The sequence below is a fragment of the Aspergillus chevalieri genome, chromosome 8 (assembly GCF_016861735.1).
Source record: "Aspergillus chevalieri M1 DNA, chromosome 8, nearly complete sequence".
Lineage (NCBI taxonomy): Eukaryota > Fungi > Ascomycota > Eurotiomycetes > Eurotiales > Aspergillaceae > Aspergillus > Aspergillus chevalieri.
This window is the reverse complement of record NC_057369.1, coordinates 970,886-990,271: the sequence shown is the minus strand read 5'-3', so window position 1 is coordinate 990,271 and position 19,386 is coordinate 970,886. Positions and strand designations below refer to the sequence as shown.

Here is a 19,386-nt window from a genome sequence, read left to right as displayed (position 1 = left end):
TTCAGCTCTCCGTTTGTTGGTCAATCCTTTCTTAGATATTAAATTCGGTTTGGAGAGATACCGTCATCATGTCTGCCATTGGATCTTTGATTTTCTGTACCGATTGCGGAAACCTCCTGCAGGAGTCGACCGGCGATGCGAATGCGGTTCTCCTCTGTGAAATTTGCGGAGCTCGAAACAAAGGTCAGTCGGCACATTTATATCAGATGCAAGGGTTGTCAGACTGACTTATGACTGTCATAGACGCAACATCTAAGACCATTGTCTCGGAGTCCAAACCCAGTGATTTCCCCTCAGCCTTGAGGGCCAAGCGATCGGCCGTCCAAACCTTGACCGCGGAAGACAAGAAGACAGAAGCCCTCACTCAACACACATGCGCAAGATGTGGGAGGAAAGAGATGTATTTCACAACCGTGCAGCTACGCAGTGCAGACGAAGGAAGTACTGTGTTTCTTACTTGCGTTTGTGGTTACAAGTATGCTTGCTCTCCTTTCCCCGCATGTTTCAACTCAATATGTCTAATTGCGACTTTTTCAATTACAGGGAGACCCAAAACAACTAGGTTCCAAAATTTGCGTTATTTTACTCGCATTCGGATTTGCATTTCTATGGCATTAAAAATAGGAAAAGCATGAATCGCATAATTTTGTTGGCAAAATCCATCAAGCAGCAGGTACAGCAGCGGGGGCTGCCTCGTCCGGCACCAGCGCATACTGAATTTCCCCGTTCTTCTCATATTCAGCCATGTCAAGAGCTACCTGGATACTTTCTCTGACGACTTGCTCCGGGTCATTCAAGAACTTCTTCAGTGTCTCCTCGACACCCTCGACATCTCCCAAGCTCCCGAGAGCCTCGGCAGCTTCGTGGCGCACCATGCCAATTTCCTGCTGGTCGCTGAGGGTTTCCGTGAGGCTAGGAACAGACGCCGGGTGGCAGAGCTGACCAAAAACGAATGCGATCTCGTGACGGAACAGCGCAGAAGGGTCCTTCAGGCCCTTGGCCAAACCATCAACAGCGGCCGGCGCTGTAGGGAGATCAGGAGGCGAAGCGAGATCACGCAGGGCAAACATGGCACGGTATCTCTGGAACAGAGGGAGTTGTGTATCAAGCAGTGTCTTTTCCAAGTCGGAAATCGAGGGTTGGCTCGAGATCAAGGGAAGCGGCGGGGCAGGATCGATAGACGAGAAGTCGCTGCAGATAGAGATATACCGTTAAATCATACTCATAAGAGCTCAATACTGGAAACAAAAAAAAAAAAAACATACCTAGGCTTCAACTTCTCGGCCTTTCTCTCCTCGGAGTTCTCCCAGAGAATTCTGTCCACCGCAATATCACACGTCTCGCGCATGATATCCAATTCATTCTCGTCATCCCTCACTTTCTGCAGCAACTCCAGGCTGCTAGTAAATCCCAGCGCACCAAGAGCCTCCGCGGCCTCATGGCGACACATCGCATCCTCCTTCGTATTCCTCACCGCATCCTGGAGGTACGACACGGAGTCCGGGTTACGGGTCTGGCCTAGACAGTATGCAAGCTCGTGCTTGAGCAATTCGGATGAGGAAGAGCTGAGAGCAGCCGCGATAGCTTCGATCGCGGGCAATGTCTGCTCCGTCGGGGGCTGCAAGCAGGCAAGGTGCTTGAGGGAGAAAAGGGCGCGGAATCGGCGGGCTAGAGGTTCCGATTCGGAGGTGATGACTTTGCGGAGGGTGAGGACGGTGTTGTTGGATGCCATTTCGGGTATTAGGATATTAGTATTGTTGGTTTGGGGAGAATGCGAAAGGGGAGTGTGCGGAAGGAGTTTCGATCTTATCACGGCGAGATAATAAATTTTTGGTGGGGTGGCGGGGCAAGTTTGCGACGGGTTAAAAAAAAATTCAATCAAACTCTGCCATGCTTTTATGTTTATGTTCGGCTCATAGTGCCCTTCTAATGCTAGAAGGAGATTGAAGTGCTTTGGTAGGAAATATCCGTACTTTGAACGCTCATGATCTATAAAGATTGGTATGGTAATGGTATGGTAACTATACTATGGACGAGAGTACATGGTAATACATACTCCGTAGTTCCGCGAAAGCATGCTCGCAAAATTTAGGATATGGGTATCATTTGATTTAATTTCTCTTTTTGGAGGTGGTCACCTGGCTGCTTGGGGCGGATAGGGATATATATTCAACTGCACTGAACACCAAATGACAGGCGAAGAATACAAAAAGAACGCCAAACCGCAAACCGTCAGAATATAGATTGCGCCACTGATATTGCTATTTCCTTTTCTATGATCGCTATACATTACAGAAATATACAGTAAAATGCGCATCAGGTTGAGCATATCGATAAGTTTTTCCCAATCTTTACATCATAAGAGGGGGTTTACTGAACGACAAAGGCGAAGAAGCGGATTGAAAGAAATGGACTGCGGATTGCTTCTCATGACGCGAGACTCGGGCGCTTTGGGTCAGCTGATCCAATGTACTATGTACTCTCGAGCTGTTGTGTTGAATACTCGTAGGATATGAAGCGTGATTGTCCGGTCGACTGTGGGATACTGCTGGGCTCAGAATATATCCACAGGAAACAATAGCCGCTCGGATCTCTATTCTCTTAACTTTAGAGGTATATAATCTTTGGTTCTTTTGTGCCTCCTCCCAAGGACCCCCAATCTCCACGATCAGCTACTAGGCAAACAAAAACATTAATTTTACCCTTTTGGCCGCACACTTAACAGAGGATGATCATTCATTTTGCCGAAAACAAACTCAAAGGAAAGCACAAGCATGGTTATGTACATGACACAGTAAAGGAGACTCGATTATTTGGTCTTGATGTGCTTGAGCTTGCCGGGCGAGTGCGAGAAGTTGTTCGCGTAGGACTTAGGAACAAACCGGCGGTCATTAGGCTCCTGCACGAAGTATTCATAGCCCTGCTTCTGGGCAAACTTGACGGCATCGTCCTTGGTCTTGAACTTCAAGTGGGTACCCTGCATGCCATCTGCAGACGACTGCCACCCAATAAGCGGGTTCTCCCACCGGTGACCCCTTTGCAAAATATCCCAATCCATTCGCCAGTGGTGGCTGTGCCAGTTTCCGGACTGTGTAGCAGGCTTCGTGGGGCGGTAGATTCTGCGAAGCGCCTCATTAGCTTGCTGAAAAAAAGACCTATGTCCTAGGCTTGGGCGTGCACATACCTGACGGTCCGAGCCTGAAGATCCGTGGGAGCGCCGGAGAGGATAGCAGCAGGAACGGTCTCACCAGGTTCACTGCCGTCCATCACGCGCTTGGGCACAGGGGAGAATTGCCTGAAGAGATACTGTCAGCCACGGATTCTCGGGCTTTCGGGCGACAAAATCGGGGCCCTTACGAGGTGCCGTGGTCAATGGTAGCGTCATAGTCTGGCTGGTGACGAGCCATGGCCTCAGCAGGGGTCTCCTGGTTGATCAACGAACTCTCCTTGGGAGGGACAGTCGGCGCGGCGGAGGGACTCGTCTTGACAGGCGGATCACCGGGGGCACGAGAGACGTTCGAAGTAAAACGGACATTAACGGGGGCGACAATCCTGCCCGCCCTGAAGCAGGCAGCGCTTCCTGCTCGGATAAACGACATTGTGGTTGAATATGACCGACGTTGGTGTGGACAGGGCGGACTGCAATTACAGCGGAAGAGGTATGCGGCGAGGTCCGGTCGTCAAGGCGAATCCGAATTTGGTTTAGCGCGTCATGAGGCTCCCTTGTGCTAGGAACCGCTCATCCGACAACCCGCTTTTGCCGTCACTTTCCTCCCCTCTGCTATCGTCAACGCTCCTGATTCAGCAGTTCGAATCAAGGTGAGATTAACCCTGACAATGCACTTTGGCCCTGCATTGACCGAATTGGCGCGAAAATGGTTCTAACATCGTCCAGTTTGCCCAAGATGAGCTACATCGCCCGCCGCGGTCTCTCGACCTTGATCCCTCCCAAGGTAAGACAGCCACCGCAGATATGTGACAAGAGATATTGGAAACCATTTTATAACAGAGACTTACTATCATTAGATCGCTTCTCCCAATGTGAGCCAGCCCCATTACCCTCGATAGCCCTCCGGGGCGCATCCCCGCAGAATCATTTTCCGTCCTTTCCCACACTTCGAAACTCAAAATCACCTGCTCAATACAATAACTGACATTAAAAAAAAAACAAAAGGCGATCGGTGCCGCTCAGGATGCTGCTCGTATGGAGCGTGTCGTGAACTTCTACGCCCGCCTCCCCCGCGGTGCTGCTCCTGAGGTCAAACCTACCGGTCTCATTGGACGCTACCAGGCCCGCTACTTCAGCGGCAAGAATGCCTCCGCTGCGCGTAAGTTACTGGAATGATCTGATATGATGTGTTTATGGTTTTCTAACCTATCGAATAGCCCTTGCCCACGCCATCGGTGGTATCCTGATCATCGGATACAGCATGGAGTACTACTTCCACCTCCGTATGTCTCCCTTTGATTTGCTACAGTGCTGTAATATAGAACAGTTGCTAATAGAGTATCAGGTCACCACAAGAACCACCCTCACTAAACTTTCCAATTTTGACGTTTGCCGGGTGCGGTGGATTTGATGTATAACACCAAGCCTTGAATCAAGCCATGTAGAAGAGGAATTACCTCATGTCTCATTATTCCCATGTCACGAGGATTGATTACAGAAAGAATTACCCGTAGTTTGTCGGTCATCTTACTCTTCCATATGTAGCCGATGTGTGTTGGTGGTTATCATAGGAGAATTACACACAACCACCACCAGAGAAAAAGAGAAAAAAATTATACAGATTGGAGCCCTTCACCCTGTAGAGTAAGGACAGTCCATCGTCACTTCTCTTTAAAGACAGTCAGTCAACGGGCAGTCGCATCCGGTGCAAACATCACCAGCCACAAAGGGTTTTGGCTTCTTTTACTACTCTTGGGTCCCACGCTAACCGAATGCAGCCACCTCAGCTTCACCCGGGAACCGTCACCCCATTCATTCACTACTGCCCGCCCATCCAACACTTCCCTCCATCCCAGAGGATTCTTTGATTTATTCTTCCTTCTGGCTTTTCCTTTTACCCTTCGTCCTCCGCTCGCACATTTCTCGCCAGTCCGATTTACGCGGAACTTTCACCAACTACCCGTTATTAACTCAATCGAGTTGAGCGCTCTCTGCCGTCATTCGGAGATTTAGACCACCCCCTCCCTCAGGGCTCAAGACCGTTTGAGCTAGCTAGCAGTTTCAACCGTGGCGATTCTCGATACCTGATAATAGGTATATAGATCACTTTCTTCATGTCTCTATCTATGCTATAGCCGCCATCGTTTTCCGTTCACCATTTCAGAGCGCTTTGTCTAACAGATGTCGCAATCTGTCGACCCTGCAGACTCGAGAATTGTTATGGCAGAGCAGAACGGCCACGATGTGGTAAATCGAACCCTGTCGGGCGGCGAGCCTTCGCCTTCCGACGTTCCTGCGAGCACCAACGACAAGACACCTGCTGGAGAGGACGTGGGGGAGATCAAAAATACCGCAACGACGACGCAACCCGACACGAGAACGAACGCTCAGGAGAGTTATGGGGAGAGAAACGTTGGTGATTCACTACAATACCAGAAGGATATGGAGAGAAATAGTGGGGCTTCAACGACAACTGTGAGATCTGCAACCTGACGAGTTGCGTTTTCCCAGCTGCTAAACCATAACTTAGGAGACGAGCAAGCAGGGCCCGGGACCGGTCGCATCAAGAGCACTTGAAATGAGCGGACGAACTGCTTCATCGGACGGCGGAGACGATACAGGCTCGCAAGGTGGTTCAGAATCGGATGCTAGTCGAGCGGATAGCAAACAGCCCTCGCGCGTGGGGTCAGTGAAGAAGCCAGCATCATTTAAGCCAGTTTCCTTTGCGAAATTCGCCGTCCCAAAAGCACCAGGTGCCCCGGCCGCACCCAAAGCCCCCGAGAGAGGTAATTATTTCCTTGCCGTGTTTCTCATAAAGCGAACCATTTTCTAACTGCCAGATAATATAGCGGCATTATCTACAGCTACGCCGTTGGGTGTTCCACAGCCAAGTTCACGACCGCGTTTGGTCGCAAAGACAACCAGCAGCCTTCGAGACTCATTATCCAAAACTGGAACAAGCGCAACGAAGCCGGGTGGAGGCGGGCCTGATCCGAATAAGGTCTGGAACAGGAATCGACGTAAGTTACTATCAATGACCGGTACCCTTTTTTTTCTGGTGGATGGTGATCGCTGACTGTAGGCGCACAGCGGCCCAACCCCCGCCTTCGAAGCACTTGACCGACGAAGAACTAAAGCAACAATATGGAATCCACATGACGTCTCGTATTCAGGAGGATGCCGGCGCAACAGAGGGCAAGTGGGCCGATATCGAAGACGACGAAGATGACTGGGCTCCGGAGACAATAGAATGGACGGATGGGACAAAGACAAATCTGAACAACGCAGAACCACCACCACAACAACCCGGACCAGAAGTCAAACCTCTGCCGGAGCCAAAAGAACCTCTGCATCGGGTAGAGCAACCCTCGCCCTTGAAGGAGACTGCGAGACCTGTTCCAAAACCCACGACATCTGTCGGACCGAACCCTACTGTGCTTCGACTTGGAGCAAACGCCGAAAAACAAGCAAGGAGCGCGAGTATCTCATCCAAAGGCATTAATGACAAGTTGGGCTCATCGACAAGTCCGGCTCCGCCTCCGAGCAAATCACCATGGGCAACCTTGCCGCCTGTCGAGAAGGTGTCTCCTGTTGTTCCGCCTGTCCAACTTCAGCCACCGTCTCGAATTCCCAATAGAGAACCTCCAGTTAGTGATGGCACTAGTGGACCTGCAACTGGCGGATTTCCGCCTAGCGGTTTCTCGCAGCCGAGAGAGATCGCAGCGGACGATTTCAATCGAGCATGGAAGGATTCACAAACAGGAGCGCCCCGGGAACTCTACAATTCTAGGTCAGGCCGTTATGAACCTGTCTCCGAAACTAAAAGGGGGGCTTGGCGAAACGAACAAACATTTCGCGGTCCGTCAGTCTTACAGAGACCGGCCCCAGGAGAACAAACAGGGCCTGCAGAGCCTTCAGCAGCTTTCCAAACTCACAGGGCTGGTGGCCAAGATGGTGCGCACTGGATGCGTCGACGCACATCCTCCAATGTTAGTGGCGGAAGTGGGAGTTTTGCGCGCCGGATGTCGGTTGGTCGCCCTGACGGGGCCCAGCGAGCCTTGGAAGGCAGAAGAGGGTCCCAGGTGAACGGAATGACCGAACTGCAATCGCCGAATCGAGAGTTGCCAGTACCGAAAGGAGCGCAATTACGAGATGTCTCACCTGGTCGACAGATCCCTGGACCGGCTTGGTCGACTCGAGCCCCCGCTACCATCAATGACGTGCCTGCGTCCGCAGTTAGCGGTGCGCCTCAGCATTCACCACCGGCTCCCTTGGAAGAACAAATCGCAGCACCGCAGGCTCCTCAGGAGGACCCGGTTGCTATGCAAGAGCGTATCATGAAAGAAAAGAGAATGGAAGCCCGGCAACGGAGAATCGAGCAGGAGGAGAGAGAAGAGGCCGCAAAGCGTGAACGAATTCGACAGAAGCTTGAAGCTCTGGGACCAGCGCCTGAGAAGCCAAAGCGTAAGGAATCCATCGAGGCTAGTCAAGTTGAACCGACTCCAGCAACCTCTCATTCCCCACCCAAGCCTCCGGTGCCTGAACCGACTGGCGAGCCAAAACAATATGGAATGATGAAGGTACATCACCCCGAGTCGGTGAAGAAGCTCGTCGCTGCAAATGAGAGAGAAAGAACCACCGAGAGAACGCCATCAACAAGCATTGCAAAACGGGTTCCTTCTCCAGCTCGCGAGCCACAACAGGATGCACCCGCAGCAAATGGACTTGATAAACCCATAGAGTTTCAGCCACAAGTCCCAGCCAAGCATCCTGAACCTCAGGTCGATGAACAAGGTCCTCAATGGAGAAATAATCTTCATGTTTCAAACTCATATTCTCCGTGGTCCCCGAACAATCAATTTATCAGGTCCCCTCCTTCCCTTACAAACCCCTGGAAACCTTTGAGCAATGATAAGACTTTGGGCAACGGGATATTCGACCCAGGTCTAGGAGGTTTCCCGGCGAAAGATCTTCCTCCTTTACGGGGTCCTCTAAACCTGGACCAACCGCCCATCGTTCCTGCATCTCAGCCATTCTCTGCTCCCCCGGAAACCGTATCAATATCTCCCCTGCCATCGCCTGAGGTAAGACATGCCTCGTATGATCCTCTGAGTGCTCTTGGCCACCCGGGGCCTATCGGACCTCCAAGTTCGCAACAACCTCACTGGCCACATGAACCTCGCGTTACCGGACCGGCAGCATGGAATAATTTCCAAGCTGTTGCAGCCAAACGTGAAGCTGAAGAAAACGAGAAGCGCCGGAATGAGATGAATGCATTCCGCGATGGGCCGTCTTCCCTTCAGGTCAACTTCAATGAAACATGGCGTCAAGTCCGGACCGGCGACCAGGTTGGACAGAGGCAGCTTGTTGGTATTACGACGAGAACAGCAGAACCCGCTATACCGGCACCGAATCCTCTACCTGGTCTCGACAACGTCGGTGGCCTTCCGTTCCCTGACAGCCATGCACGCCCATTTGTCATGCCTCGTAGTTCGCGGTTCTTCCCGCAAGCAACGGAGCAGTTCAAGAAACCAGCTGTTGAAGAAGACCCCTCGAGAAGCCCTTCGCCTCCGCCACCAGAGGAAATTTGGAGCCATCCTGTCTTTGCAAGTGACTCGAGCAGGCCCCTGGTTCATCTACCTGCACCAAAACCTGTTGTCAAGCTTCCGCCAAAGGCCGTGGCTCCCCCTCCTGCTCCGCCGACCTTTGCTTCTATGGTGGCAGCACCGCCGCGAAACCCACCACCCATGTCAACAGCAACGACCTGGCAGGAGAAGATCAACGGCCTCTTTGGCAAGAAGACAACCCCTGAGAAGAGGAATGCGTTAGCAGTTACGTCTGCCACCAAGGAACCCCTAGATGTTCCTTCGCAGATCGCTGCTGTTTCAGTTTCTCTGCCTCACACTGTTGAGGCTGAGGTTCAGGTTGGGGTTGGCCGTGAGATTGAAGACGGGGTATTCATTTCCAAACAAGTCGAGCAAGCAGAGGAAATGTTTGAAGACCGTGAGATTGGTTCTCTGCCTGTCGTGAGAGTACCCAACATGGCACCTCCGGCTGCTTGGCTCGCTGCGCCGCCGCCAGCACAATCCCGGCCGAAACCGAAGAATCCGGCCCAGGTCCTTAGTGTTGAGCCGTACCTTTTCGGATTCCAAGACAAGGATCCCTCTGGCAATATTCAAATTTCCATTCGCTTCCCGGGAGCTGATGCCCCGAAGGTTCTGACTCTCCCTAAGAAGGCAGGCAGCCATAACCCTCGACACCGTGGTCCATCGACTTTCAAACCTCGCAAGGGTGGCAAGTCCCGAGAAGGGCCTGGAAACGTCAATCCCAAGAAGTCAGCTTCGTCTCAACAGTCAAGCAGTGGGAATGTAGCTTCTCCGCGGCAGCCACGAAATGGAAGCTGGGGGTCGCGCACCTCGAATGCTCCTCGTCAGGCCGCCACATGAGCATGTTGATTACAGCAAAGCTTGAAGTAAAGTGAAGATGGCCTGGCCAGTCATTACTCCACGGTTGGATTCCGGGTATTTGTTGAGCACTCCTTTTTTCCAAGGAATCTGTTTCCATGCTTTACTTTCGTGCTCCTGCTGATGCCCCGACGAAAACCCTGAGAGTTTGAGTTGCTACATCCGTTCCAGTCTCTTTCTTCACAAAATTCCATCATCCTCTCTACTTGAATTACTCCATACCTACCCTTTCTTATCCCTTACCCTACCAATTTGTCCATCTATCGCCTCCCTGGGCGCTCGTCAGGTACGGGAGCCTGCGAGCTCTAGTATGTATGTATCCCCTTTTATTTCACTTTCACATCTTCCTTTTTATTTTATTACTTGTGTTTTGTCGGGGGTTGTTAGCAGGGATTGTTCGCAGGAAATTAAGGTGCAAAGCGGCGTCTTTTACGCAAATATTTGATGTGTATTTAAGCCTTCTTTGCGCCAGAGTGCACATTTCAATTCTTTGTTTGAGTGTGGTCTTTTTATTAATGTTTATGATCCGTAGTCATATTATGTAGAAGAGCAGAAATACAAGTAAATAAGGCAGGTATCAAACAACCCTAACTCCGATTCCGAAGAGACCGCACAACATGCTACCCAATTCCAAAACCGAAACTCCAAGTCCAACGACAGAAAGACAACCTTCTCACCAGTTCCAAGTTCGGCTAGACGCGGTGAAAACTGGAGGCTTCCACTGAAGACGAGCAGGATCAATCTTTCGCGCTCCCTTGATCCTCTCTTTCTCCATGCGCTTTTTGTGTTCGTCGAGGGCGTAATCGGTCAGAACGATGACCCAATTTCCTTTCTGCTGGAAGTCAGTATCCTTTCCCACCCAGAAATCGAGATAGGGGGAAGGGGTAAGGGTAGCAACATACATGATAACGAAGCATATTAAAAACAACCAATGTCTCATGAACATCCTTCTCCGTCATCGACGTCAACAGCGCAAGTTCATTCTCACTAATCGACTCCCGATCTTCTTCTGTGAGTATCTCTACAAGCGTCTCTCGCCAATACTGCCGGTAACCTAGTAGGCCAAGGTCACTTAGCGGTTTTTCTGGGGAACCGAGCTTTCCTTCCCGCTTGCTAAGCTCGTAGCTGAACGAGATGAGTAGTCGACCGAAACCGCGCCGCTGGTACTGCGGGAGGGTTAGGATACAAGCCAGGTTGTAGCCCTCTGCGGAGTCCTTTTCCTTGGAGAAGTAGCCGACCAGACGGCAGCCGGTTTCGTCGCGGGTGCACATGCAGTAGAACAAGAAGGGGTCGACGTCGTAGTAGAGTGTTTTGTGATCGAGGAATAGTTTACTTAGAAGACAGAGATTTCGGCACCAGGTTCGTTGGCGGCGGCCGTCAACTTCGAAGAAGGAGATGTAGTCGTCGCGGTAAATTTCGTTTCCTGGGGGGTGGACGAGGGTGCATTTTGCGCGGTGTCGTTCAAAGGCGCGCTGGTTGTCGAAGTAGCTTAGACAGAACTCGTCGATGTAGACCATGTCTGCGTCGGAGTATGAGGCTGGATAGGGTGAGAAGTACCACGGCTCGATCTCAAATTTGCCCATTTGTAGCCTGTTCAGGTTGCGGACGCGGTGGATTTCGGTTGGGTTCTGGGTCATGCTACCGCTTGTGCGCAGCCTCTCGATCTCTTGTTCTCGAGACATAGACGCTTTCTGTTCCTCAGCCTTGGTATCAGAGAAGCCGACGTCGGTCATGTCGACATCGTCAGGCTCTGTCTTGGGAAGTCCATCTGCTTCCGGTTGAATATCTTCCATGACATTTTCCTTTCCACCGGCTTTAGATGGACGCTGCGGCTTGGCAACGTTAATGTTTTTGCCTGTGAGGAGGTCGGGTGCTGCTGAGATATCCCGGCTGTCGGTTCTGGCGCGTTTCTGCGCATTCTTGCTTGGTGCTTTGGTGGCTGCGCCGGTCTTCTTTTTCTCTGGCTTCTCTGGTTGTGGCCATTCGACTTCATGTGTTAGGTCAATTCTTGACGCGGCGATCCATTCTACCTTGCTGTTAGCCTGTAACCAGCAAGCAAGCACTCGAGATTTGAAGAATACTCACCATCCAGACGTTTGTTAAAGTCGACATAATGGACGCTGTAGTAGCCGTTAGCATGGAGTCCAGTCGACCATTCAACAGCCAAGGGAAACTTACTAGAAAGCCAGCCCATCCTTACGCTGCTTAATCGACAAAATTTCTGCCTTTCGTAATTCACCATCCTATACCATTGTCAGCCATCGCGCGATAAAGTAGGTATAGAATCACGTGATATCATGTTGAAAGATTTGACCGGGGCGAAGGAGAGCTGAATAACGGACCTTCTGCACCATGGCCTTCACACCGATCCTATCAATTAGATTAGTACATGCGACCGGAAAAATCAGGACTTAATATCATATTGGTATATTTTTCAATAGTTTTCGCGACTCACCTGATGGTATTAAGCGTGGCAAACCCCTTCTCGACGGGATCTGGCGTCCCTGTCGGCTCCCCGTGCGAATCTCTGACGCCCATCGTGTGTGGCAGTTATTTCCAGGAATCTGGATAATTTTGCGAGATGGGGAGGGTAAATTGGCGATGGGAGTTTTGGTCGTTAGGTCGCGATGGGGATGTTGTAGGGGGATGATGTTCTTCCGAGGCAGAACGGCCCTTTTTTCTGGTCTGTTGCCGCTTTGGGTCATTATCCGGTTCGGGATATTTCCAGCCCTACAAGTTGAAGGAATGACTACGAGCCAAGTACATTAGAAGATGATGGGCTTACATGTTGCAGACAGTACTTGAATTACTTAATGGGTGCTAATATCATCGCAGAGACCTGGTAAATGGTTTGATTGTACACAAATGCAGCAAAGGGACAATCCGCAAGCAATCTGGTGATACAAGCCTTAAGAGAAAAGTTCGAGGTGATAGGGATTAACATATTTCAAAACTCAGCCTGGAAAACATGCTTAATACCATCCATTAGCCATTGTCCCCATTCCTGCAACAAGCTCGTCGAGCTCGTCTTTCCGGCCTCTGTACACTTCCTGAGCTTCACGCTCCCTTCTCAGGACGAATGCGACATCGTCCCGAAGCTTTTCAAGTCGCCTAGAAAGCGCTGCCTCTTCCGATACCTGAAGAGTATTGAACGAATCTAGATCATCCTTGGACTTCTCCAAAGCTGCGCTGGCTTCGATTATCTTGGTTCGAAGCATCTTCGCGCGGTTCTGATATCCACCATAGTGAAGGGCAAGCTTCTTTTCCAGTCTGTTGCCTTGTTTTGCGGTATCCAGGAGAGATGCCTGTACATTATCGAACGCGCCGATCATGCGCTGCTCTTGCTGGAACGCATCTTCTTCCTCGTCATCCGCGTAGTTGGAAAGGCCTGGGAGGGCGCTGGAGTGTGACGACGACCAAGACGTTTCGAAGTTGTCTTGCCATTCCTGCTGTTTCTGTGACTCAGATGAAGCCACTTCTGCTGCAACAGTCGCGCGAGCGGACTCAAGTAACTGGTCGTCAAGACGCTGCAACTTCTTTGCCTTTCCTTCGACCTTAGCACCGGGAACAGGGAATTTGCGCGCATCATGTGCAATAAGAAGCGCGGCTTCTCTAATAATAAGACCGTTGATGGGATCAGTGACGTGCGAGGCCCGCTCCATCAGCGCATCGATGTCGAGAACACTTGGTCGTGGCAGAGCCCGCTGATAGACCTGGGATTGGCGTTTCAACTCAGCTTGAGCGGCCTTCTCACGTGCCTCATTTTCTCTTCTGTCACGCTCTGCTGCATCTTCTTCTGACACAAACTCTGCCGCACCAGTTGGTTCTGCCTGCTCGGAGGGAAGCTCTTCCAGCTCCCACTCAGTCTCCTTCGGCTTGGGCAGAGAAGCCAGTTTGCTGCGAATATCAGTACGCACAGATCTATCGTGCATTTTAATGTCTCTCGGTGTGGCGCCGATGAGCTGCCCACCGCCATCTTGGTTCAGGGCGAATTGATCCCTAGGAGTGCGCAAAGGTGTCGCCCCGGGACCAGCTCCACCTCCAATTGGCGTGGCACCGACGGCGTTCGCCTGCCGGAAGGGAGTTGCCATGGGATTAGGCGTGAAGATTTGCTGCTTTCGAGGGGCGATGCCATCAAACCCAGTAGAAGATCCTCCCTCATGGAGAGGGGTATTCTCTCCACCCAGTAATGATGATTGTGTTTCGGTCAACGCTCTGATATTCCGAATCTCGTTTGCAATATGGTCTTCCTCTGGCGGGGCTCTTGGTGTCCTGATCGGTGTCTGGCCGACGATGCTGGTATAGTTCCCGATCAGGCCTTTGGTAGTCTCTTCGTCTCCCGACATTTTAGTAGCTTTATCTCCAGCCATTCCCATCTTAATGATATCTTCCATCTCCCCTTCGCTGACCTGGGGCGCTGGCAGGTTGAGAGCCCGTCTCTTACTGCTCTGCTCCGCCTCACGGATTTTCTGCATCTGACCGGCTCGAGCTGCGGCGGCAAAAGCGCTAGAATTGCTGTTCTTGTCGCCTTTCCTCTTCTTTCGCTCCGCATCTTCGTCCTGGTCTCCTTTCCGCTTATTCGCGAGCTGCTGCTTGCGAGGGTCAAACATCTCTCGTTGCCGTTCATTCTTGGCCTCTTCCTCCATGGTATCGTAAAATCCAGGTGCCGCAGGCTTTTCGAACGGAATATCGGCGTTATAATCCATTTCACCCTTCTTGCGTGTGACAACCTTGATATTGATCCCGGCATTCTTGAGTTCGCGACGTTTCTGAAGCACTGCAAGTCTGCGGGATTCCTCGAGTTGTCTTTCTCTGGCCTTACGCTTCGCCTTCTTTCCCTGTGTGTTGGCCAGACGGGCACGTGCCTCACTCAGCATTTCCTTCTCATCTTCGTCGAGGTCAATCGTATCGGGACGAGCGGGCTTCGACTCGGGGTCAGGGTCGAGTTCACCGGGTCTATACACATTTAGTAACCATGAAACCCGAAAAGGCAGAGAAAGAGACTATTAACATACCTCAACCGCCTAACGTCGTCCGCGCTCGGTGCAGCCGCTTCTGCGCCAGATGGGCCACCAAGACCCAGCTCATCGTTTTCACGAGCCTCAGCTTCATCTAACAACTTCTGATACCGTTCCAAGCATTGTGTCGCTGTACGTCCAACGATCGGTGCAATCGTGCGCCATTGTGTCGGCATCAATTTCGCCAGGTGCAATAGCTTCTCATCCTCCTCTCTCGACCACTCAACCTTGCGGATACCGGGGTCTAACCATTCAATCCATCGCGCTTTGCATTGTTTCGGTGTCTTTCGAGCTAGAAGGGACGAGACTCGCGCCCATTGGTTTAGACCGTACTTTGAGACCTGTTGCAATATGTTGTTAGCGACTTGCCACGGACAGGTTCGATCGTGCCTTGAGCATAGACTTACCGCTGCACGTAGAACTTCATCCTCGATGTTCGTCCTGTTTATTTCCTGTGTTAGTCGGAGGATCTTTATCGGGTATGCGCATCTCAGCTCTTACCAGACGCCTCCTTTGACAACGGGCATGGTGCGCTATTGATCCCGGCACGACGCCGTTTCACCCAGAAATCGAAGATTCAAGATCGCGCCACGAGATAGAAAAATAAACAGGAGCAGAGTAATCAAAGACGAGGCGTTTCAACCTGTGCAAAGTAGCGTTGACAACGGATAAAGATGGAGCTGTTAAGCAACAAGTCTTGCGGCCGGGCGTCGATAGCCGCGAAAGCCTTAGGCGCGCTAGCCGCATTAGTCCCCGCGGAATATTAGGTAAGCGGGTCCAGATTTTTGAATTATTTTCCATCCAGTGGTTTCTTATCGCTCCGCAAAGAAAAAAAGACTCTGGTGCCAATTTGACGTTGGAAATTTACAGGCAGTGTCTTTGAAGATGTCTGCCTCACTTGAAGCCCCCAAGCAATTCTCTCAGCCGTCCCGTAAGGGAAGGAAGGCGTGGAGAAAAAATGTCGACATTACAGAGGTTCAGGAAGGCCTTCAATTGCTGAGGGATGAAGAAATCAAAGGGTAAGAGTCTACAGCTTTTCTTTCCCGCTCTATTGGTCGCTTTTATACTAATTTTTGCTTCGGGCTTAAGTGGTCTGTTGGCTGAAAAGTCGTCCGATGAATTGTTCGTTATCGATTCTAAGGGTTCATCGGATATTCGCAAGGCAATTGAGAAGAAGCACAAGCCTCTGAAGGCGGATGAGATCCTGGCACAGCGCTCTGCTATCCCGGCAGTTGACACCCACAAGCGATCGAACTCTATGGTTACAGACGGCGTTATCGAACCGAAATCGAAGAGACATAAGAGCGACTGGGTCACCCGCAAGGACTGGTTACGTTTGAAGCAGGTCGCCAAGGATGCGACTCCTGCGAAGAAGACCGAGGGAGATGCTCTGTACGATCCCTGGGCAGATGAGGCCGACCCAACACCTGTTCAAGACCCAAAGTTCGATTACCTGGAGAAGCCGAAACCGAAGGTTGCGCCCCCGACTATCAAGCGAGCGCCCATTTCGCTGGCTGCAAATGGCAAGCCAATTCCTTCTGTCCGCACACCTGGCGCTGGTGTCAGCTATAACCCGTCGTTCGAAGAGTGGGATCAACTCTTGCAGAAGGAAGGAGCGAAGGAAGTTGAAGCAGAGAGGAGACGCCTGGAAGAAGAGCGCAAAGAGCAGGAGAAACAACGTCTGATTGAGGAAGGCAAGAACAATGATGGAGAAGTGAAATCCGATGACGAGAGTGCATGGGAAGGATTCGAAAGCGAGTACGAACAACCAGAATGGTTGAACAAGAAGCGCCCTGAGAGAAAGTCCAAGACGCAAAGAAACAAGATCAACAGACGGAAAGAAGCTGAGAGGAAAGCCAAATGGGAAGCGCGCATGAAGGAGAAGGAAGAGCAGGCTGCAAGAGCGAAGGCGATTGCCAAACAAGTCAAGGAGCAAGAGGGCCAGCAGCAGGATTCAGACGCTGATTCTTCCGAGGAAGGAGACGAGACTGTCTTGCGACGGAGACCTTTGGGGAAGACACCGTAAGTTTTCTTATCATCATTCGGTTATCATGCATTACATTTACTGACCATACGTTTTAGTGCCCCTGAGAAACCCCTTGAAGTGGTTCTTCCAGATGAACTCCAGGATTCGCTGCGCAAACTCAAACCCGAAGGTAACCTGCTGGACGATCGATTCCGGACATTGATCGTTCAAGGAAAGCTGGAGTCTCGCAAGCCCGTCAGCCAGCCCAAGAAGGCTAAGCGAAAGGTCACGGAGAAATGGGGCTACAAGGACTTCAAGGTCCCAGGCGCATCATAATCCTTAACTTCTTTCTATTGTCTGGTTCTTGTTGAGAAGCGCGTTTGGTACATGTTATGGCTATCTAGATATAGAAAAGTTCAATGTATACCATTTGTTGACTGTTTTGTAACTCATATATATGTTACTCCTCGTAAAATAAAAACCGTCAAGTAACAGTCTCAGCACAATCACTCATCTGGCAATTCTATATCTGTTGTACTCCGTATGCTGACTTTCCTGTTCGAAACCTCAAGTGGGTCTACCGCCAAAATTTCCTAGCGTTTATCAGTCGAATCTCCGACCAAATCTTTCTGCGATGCTCTCAACGTCTGGCTCCTGCGCCCAACCATCCCTCGCTTATTACACAATCAGAATGCTCTGATACCCAATATATCATTGGAATGGACTTGAAAAACCTTTCAAGCAATTGGAAGAAACTCCAGGGGACGTTGCAGAAAAAAGATAACGTCTCCGCCTCCGCTCCGAAACGCAAACCCTCCGAACGCGAGTCCCAGAATGGTGCTGTGAAGAAGAGGAAGAGGGAAGATAAACCGAAAACAAAGAAATCAGATCGCCATACCCATTCGACAAAAAAGAAGAGGATGTCTGAGGGAGGGGAAACTTGTGGAGCTTCAGATTCGGCTTCGCGGAGGAATTCTGCTGCAGTAGGAACTGCGCCGGAAAAGGAAGATTTGCCCATGGCCAAGATAAATGAAGGCCGCTCACCAAGGTTAGTCATGCTTCAGTCTATATTTACTGTCTGTCATTGTGTATGCGCCAACATTTCTAACGTCTTACAGCGCTGAACTAGGCAACTATGTAGCCATCGACTGCGAAATGGTGGGTGTTGGGCCCAATCCCGATCACGACTCGGCTCTCGCGCGTGTTAGTATTGTCAACTTCCACGGCGAACAAGTTTACGACTCATTTGTGAGACCCAAGGAGATGGTGACGGATTGGCGGACGCACGTTAGCGGGATATTGCCCAAGCACATGGTGGAGGCACGGTCATTTGAGCAGGCCCAAAAGGACGTTTCTGATATTCTCGAAGGACGGGTACTGGTGGGACATGCCGTTGGTAATGACTTGGATGCGCTGCTCCTCGGCCATCCCAAGCGCGACATCAGAGACACAAGCAAATACCCGCCGTACCGCAAGATTGCAGGCGGTGGCTCTCCGCGATTGAAAGTGCTGGCTTCCGAGTACCTGGGGCTGAATATCCAAACGGGATCGCATTCTAGTGTGGAGGATGCGCGGGCTACAATGATGCTGTATCGGCGGGAGAAGAAGGGGTTTGAGGCGGAGCATTCGAAAAAATGGCCAGTTCGTGTGGTCGTAGAGAAGCAAGAGACTGGGGGGGACCAGAAGAAGAAGAAAAAGAAGAAGAAGACCCGTAAGAGGTGATTGGGATTTGCTGCTACGTTGAATTCATAATTGTTATACCCCGGATGTATGTATGTGCTACTGCACTTGTCGGTTTGCTTGAATATCATAGAATTGTATATACAACGGAAACAATATTCTTATAGCTCGATTGTGGTAGATTATTTGAAGACACCACGGTACATCTTGAAATCCCTCGGCGCCGATACGGAACTACTTAACGCGGTCAACGCGGACGCGTCTTCCCCGGCGTGGAACCAGAGGACTCTCCAGACATCATATCAACAACCACGCAGAAACCAGTTTAGCTTTAAAACGGAACATACAATTCTTGACAGGCCGTACATTTGATTTCGATAGTCTGTGAATTGCGCATCCATCCAGCCAACATCCTCAAAGCCCCTGCAAAACCCAGTTTCCGTTTCCTGAACAAGATACAGCCATGTTCGCCATTCGCGCCCCTCAAAAGCAGTCAAACGGCCCGGAAACCAAAAACTCGACGGAATCTTGTACCCCGAATATCCTCCCTTGTCGGATTCACCACGACGGACCCGTCGAATCTCTTCAGCGTTACTGGGCCCCGGCAGCTGACAACGAAGGTATCAAGCACCAACACCCTCCCACCCACCTGAAAAGCCGTCAACTGACAAGTTTGCATAGATGAAAAATTACAGACATCCCATTTCCGCGGCCGCAAACTACGTGGTCGGCGTGTCGCAATCCCCGAGGGCTATCAAGGCGTGGTAGCAATGCTAACAGAGCGTGTCCTCCCTTCGCAAACGAACAACGGCGGTATGGCAGATGATACCGAAATGGAGCCAGAAGAGCCGGTCAAGATTTTGGAGAAACAGGGCATTTTTGATGAGTTTGTGGTATGGGCGCATGAGGAAGTGCCGGCTGTTGATGATGTTTACGTGAAGGGGGTTGAGGAGTGGTTGAATTTGGCTGAGGTGGTATGTGTATCCTTCTGTCTGAGGATGGCTCTCAAGCTAACTGTTCTACTTAGATGCATTCGAGCGAATCGTCGATAGAGGAGTCCCAGAAGAAAGCGTCGACTTAGCCGTGGTC

At 51.0% G+C, this 19,386-nt stretch overlaps 10 protein-coding genes across 10 annotated transcripts; 6 read left to right on the top strand and 4 right to left on the bottom strand.

The window, feature by feature from the left end:
• Nucleotides 1-68: 68 nt before the first annotated feature.
• On the top strand, nucleotides 69-635 carry RPA12 (DNA-directed RNA polymerase I core subunit RPA12; the record flags this gene model as incomplete). The annotated part of the gene is made up of 2 exons (XM_043283694.1): nucleotides 69-183; nucleotides 244-635. The coding sequence occupies 2 exons, from the start codon at nucleotides 69-71 to the stop codon at nucleotides 633-635; spliced, it is 507 nt and encodes a 168-aa protein (XP_043140948.1).
• Nucleotides 636-662: 27 nt separating this feature from the next.
• LIA1 (deoxyhypusine monooxygenase) lies at nucleotides 663-1,732 on the bottom strand (the record flags this gene model as incomplete). The annotated part of the gene is made up of 2 exons (XM_043283693.1): nucleotides 663-1,191; nucleotides 1,266-1,732. 2 exons carry the CDS (start codon nucleotides 1,730-1,732, stop codon nucleotides 663-665), a joined length of 996 nt encoding a protein of 331 aa, XP_043140947.1.
• Nucleotides 1,733-2,809: 1,077 nt separating this feature from the next.
• Nucleotides 2,810-3,599, bottom strand: ACHE_80333S (ETC complex I subunit; the record flags this gene model as incomplete). Its single annotated transcript, XM_043283692.1, has 3 exons — nucleotides 2,810-3,119; nucleotides 3,185-3,295; nucleotides 3,358-3,599. 3 exons carry the CDS (start codon nucleotides 3,597-3,599, stop codon nucleotides 2,810-2,812), a joined length of 663 nt encoding a protein of 220 aa, XP_043140946.1.
• Nucleotides 3,600-3,712: 113 nt separating this feature from the next.
• ACHE_80332A (F1F0 ATP synthase subunit f) lies at nucleotides 3,713-4,540 on the top strand (the record flags this gene model as incomplete). Its single annotated transcript, XM_043283691.1, has 6 exons — nucleotides 3,713-3,819; nucleotides 3,896-3,953; nucleotides 4,027-4,041; nucleotides 4,175-4,328; nucleotides 4,387-4,452; nucleotides 4,515-4,540. 6 exons carry the CDS (start codon nucleotides 3,713-3,715, stop codon nucleotides 4,538-4,540), a joined length of 426 nt encoding a protein of 141 aa, XP_043140945.1.
• An 849-nt stretch (nucleotides 4,541-5,389) lies between these two features.
• Nucleotides 5,390-9,615, top strand: ACHE_80331A (uncharacterized protein; the record flags this gene model as incomplete). The annotated part of the gene is made up of 4 exons (XM_043283690.1): nucleotides 5,390-5,644; nucleotides 5,700-5,955; nucleotides 6,019-6,189; nucleotides 6,260-9,615. The coding sequence occupies 4 exons, from the start codon at nucleotides 5,390-5,392 to the stop codon at nucleotides 9,613-9,615; spliced, it is 4,038 nt and encodes a 1,345-aa protein (XP_043140944.1).
• A 691-nt stretch (nucleotides 9,616-10,306) lies between these two features.
• ESA1 (NuA4 histone acetyltransferase complex catalytic subunit ESA1) lies at nucleotides 10,307-12,171 on the bottom strand (the record flags this gene model as incomplete). Its single annotated transcript, XM_043283689.1, has 6 exons — nucleotides 10,307-10,465; nucleotides 10,536-11,659; nucleotides 11,719-11,753; nucleotides 11,812-11,876; nucleotides 11,976-12,003; nucleotides 12,089-12,171. The coding sequence occupies 6 exons, from the start codon at nucleotides 12,169-12,171 to the stop codon at nucleotides 10,307-10,309; spliced, it is 1,494 nt and encodes a 497-aa protein (XP_043140943.1).
• A 434-nt stretch (nucleotides 12,172-12,605) lies between these two features.
• On the bottom strand, nucleotides 12,606-15,178 carry cef1 (putative cell division control protein (Cdc5); the record flags this gene model as incomplete). Its single annotated transcript, XM_043283688.1, has 4 exons — nucleotides 12,606-14,589; nucleotides 14,649-14,992; nucleotides 15,059-15,092; nucleotides 15,153-15,178. 4 exons carry the CDS (start codon nucleotides 15,176-15,178, stop codon nucleotides 12,606-12,608), a joined length of 2,388 nt encoding a protein of 795 aa, XP_043140942.1.
• Nucleotides 15,179-15,536: 358 nt separating this feature from the next.
• On the top strand, nucleotides 15,537-16,953 carry ACHE_80328A (ribosome biogenesis protein NOP53; the record flags this gene model as incomplete). The annotated part of the gene is made up of 3 exons (XM_043283687.1): nucleotides 15,537-15,670; nucleotides 15,741-16,673; nucleotides 16,734-16,953. The coding sequence occupies 3 exons, from the start codon at nucleotides 15,537-15,539 to the stop codon at nucleotides 16,951-16,953; spliced, it is 1,287 nt and encodes a 428-aa protein (XP_043140941.1).
• Nucleotides 16,954-17,336: 383 nt separating this feature from the next.
• Nucleotides 17,337-18,339, top strand: rex4 (putative 3'-5' exonuclease; the record flags this gene model as incomplete). The annotated part of the gene is made up of 2 exons (XM_043283685.1): nucleotides 17,337-17,665; nucleotides 17,736-18,339. 2 exons carry the CDS (start codon nucleotides 17,337-17,339, stop codon nucleotides 18,337-18,339), a joined length of 933 nt encoding a protein of 310 aa, XP_043140940.1.
• Nucleotides 18,340-18,760: 421 nt separating this feature from the next.
• Nucleotides 18,761-19,378, top strand: ACHE_80326A (ribonuclease H2 subunit C; the record flags this gene model as incomplete). The annotated part of the gene is made up of 3 exons (XM_043283684.1): nucleotides 18,761-18,917; nucleotides 18,979-19,271; nucleotides 19,325-19,378. 3 exons carry the CDS (start codon nucleotides 18,761-18,763, stop codon nucleotides 19,376-19,378), a joined length of 504 nt encoding a protein of 167 aa, XP_043140939.1.
• Nucleotides 19,379-19,386: the final 8 nt, after the last annotated feature.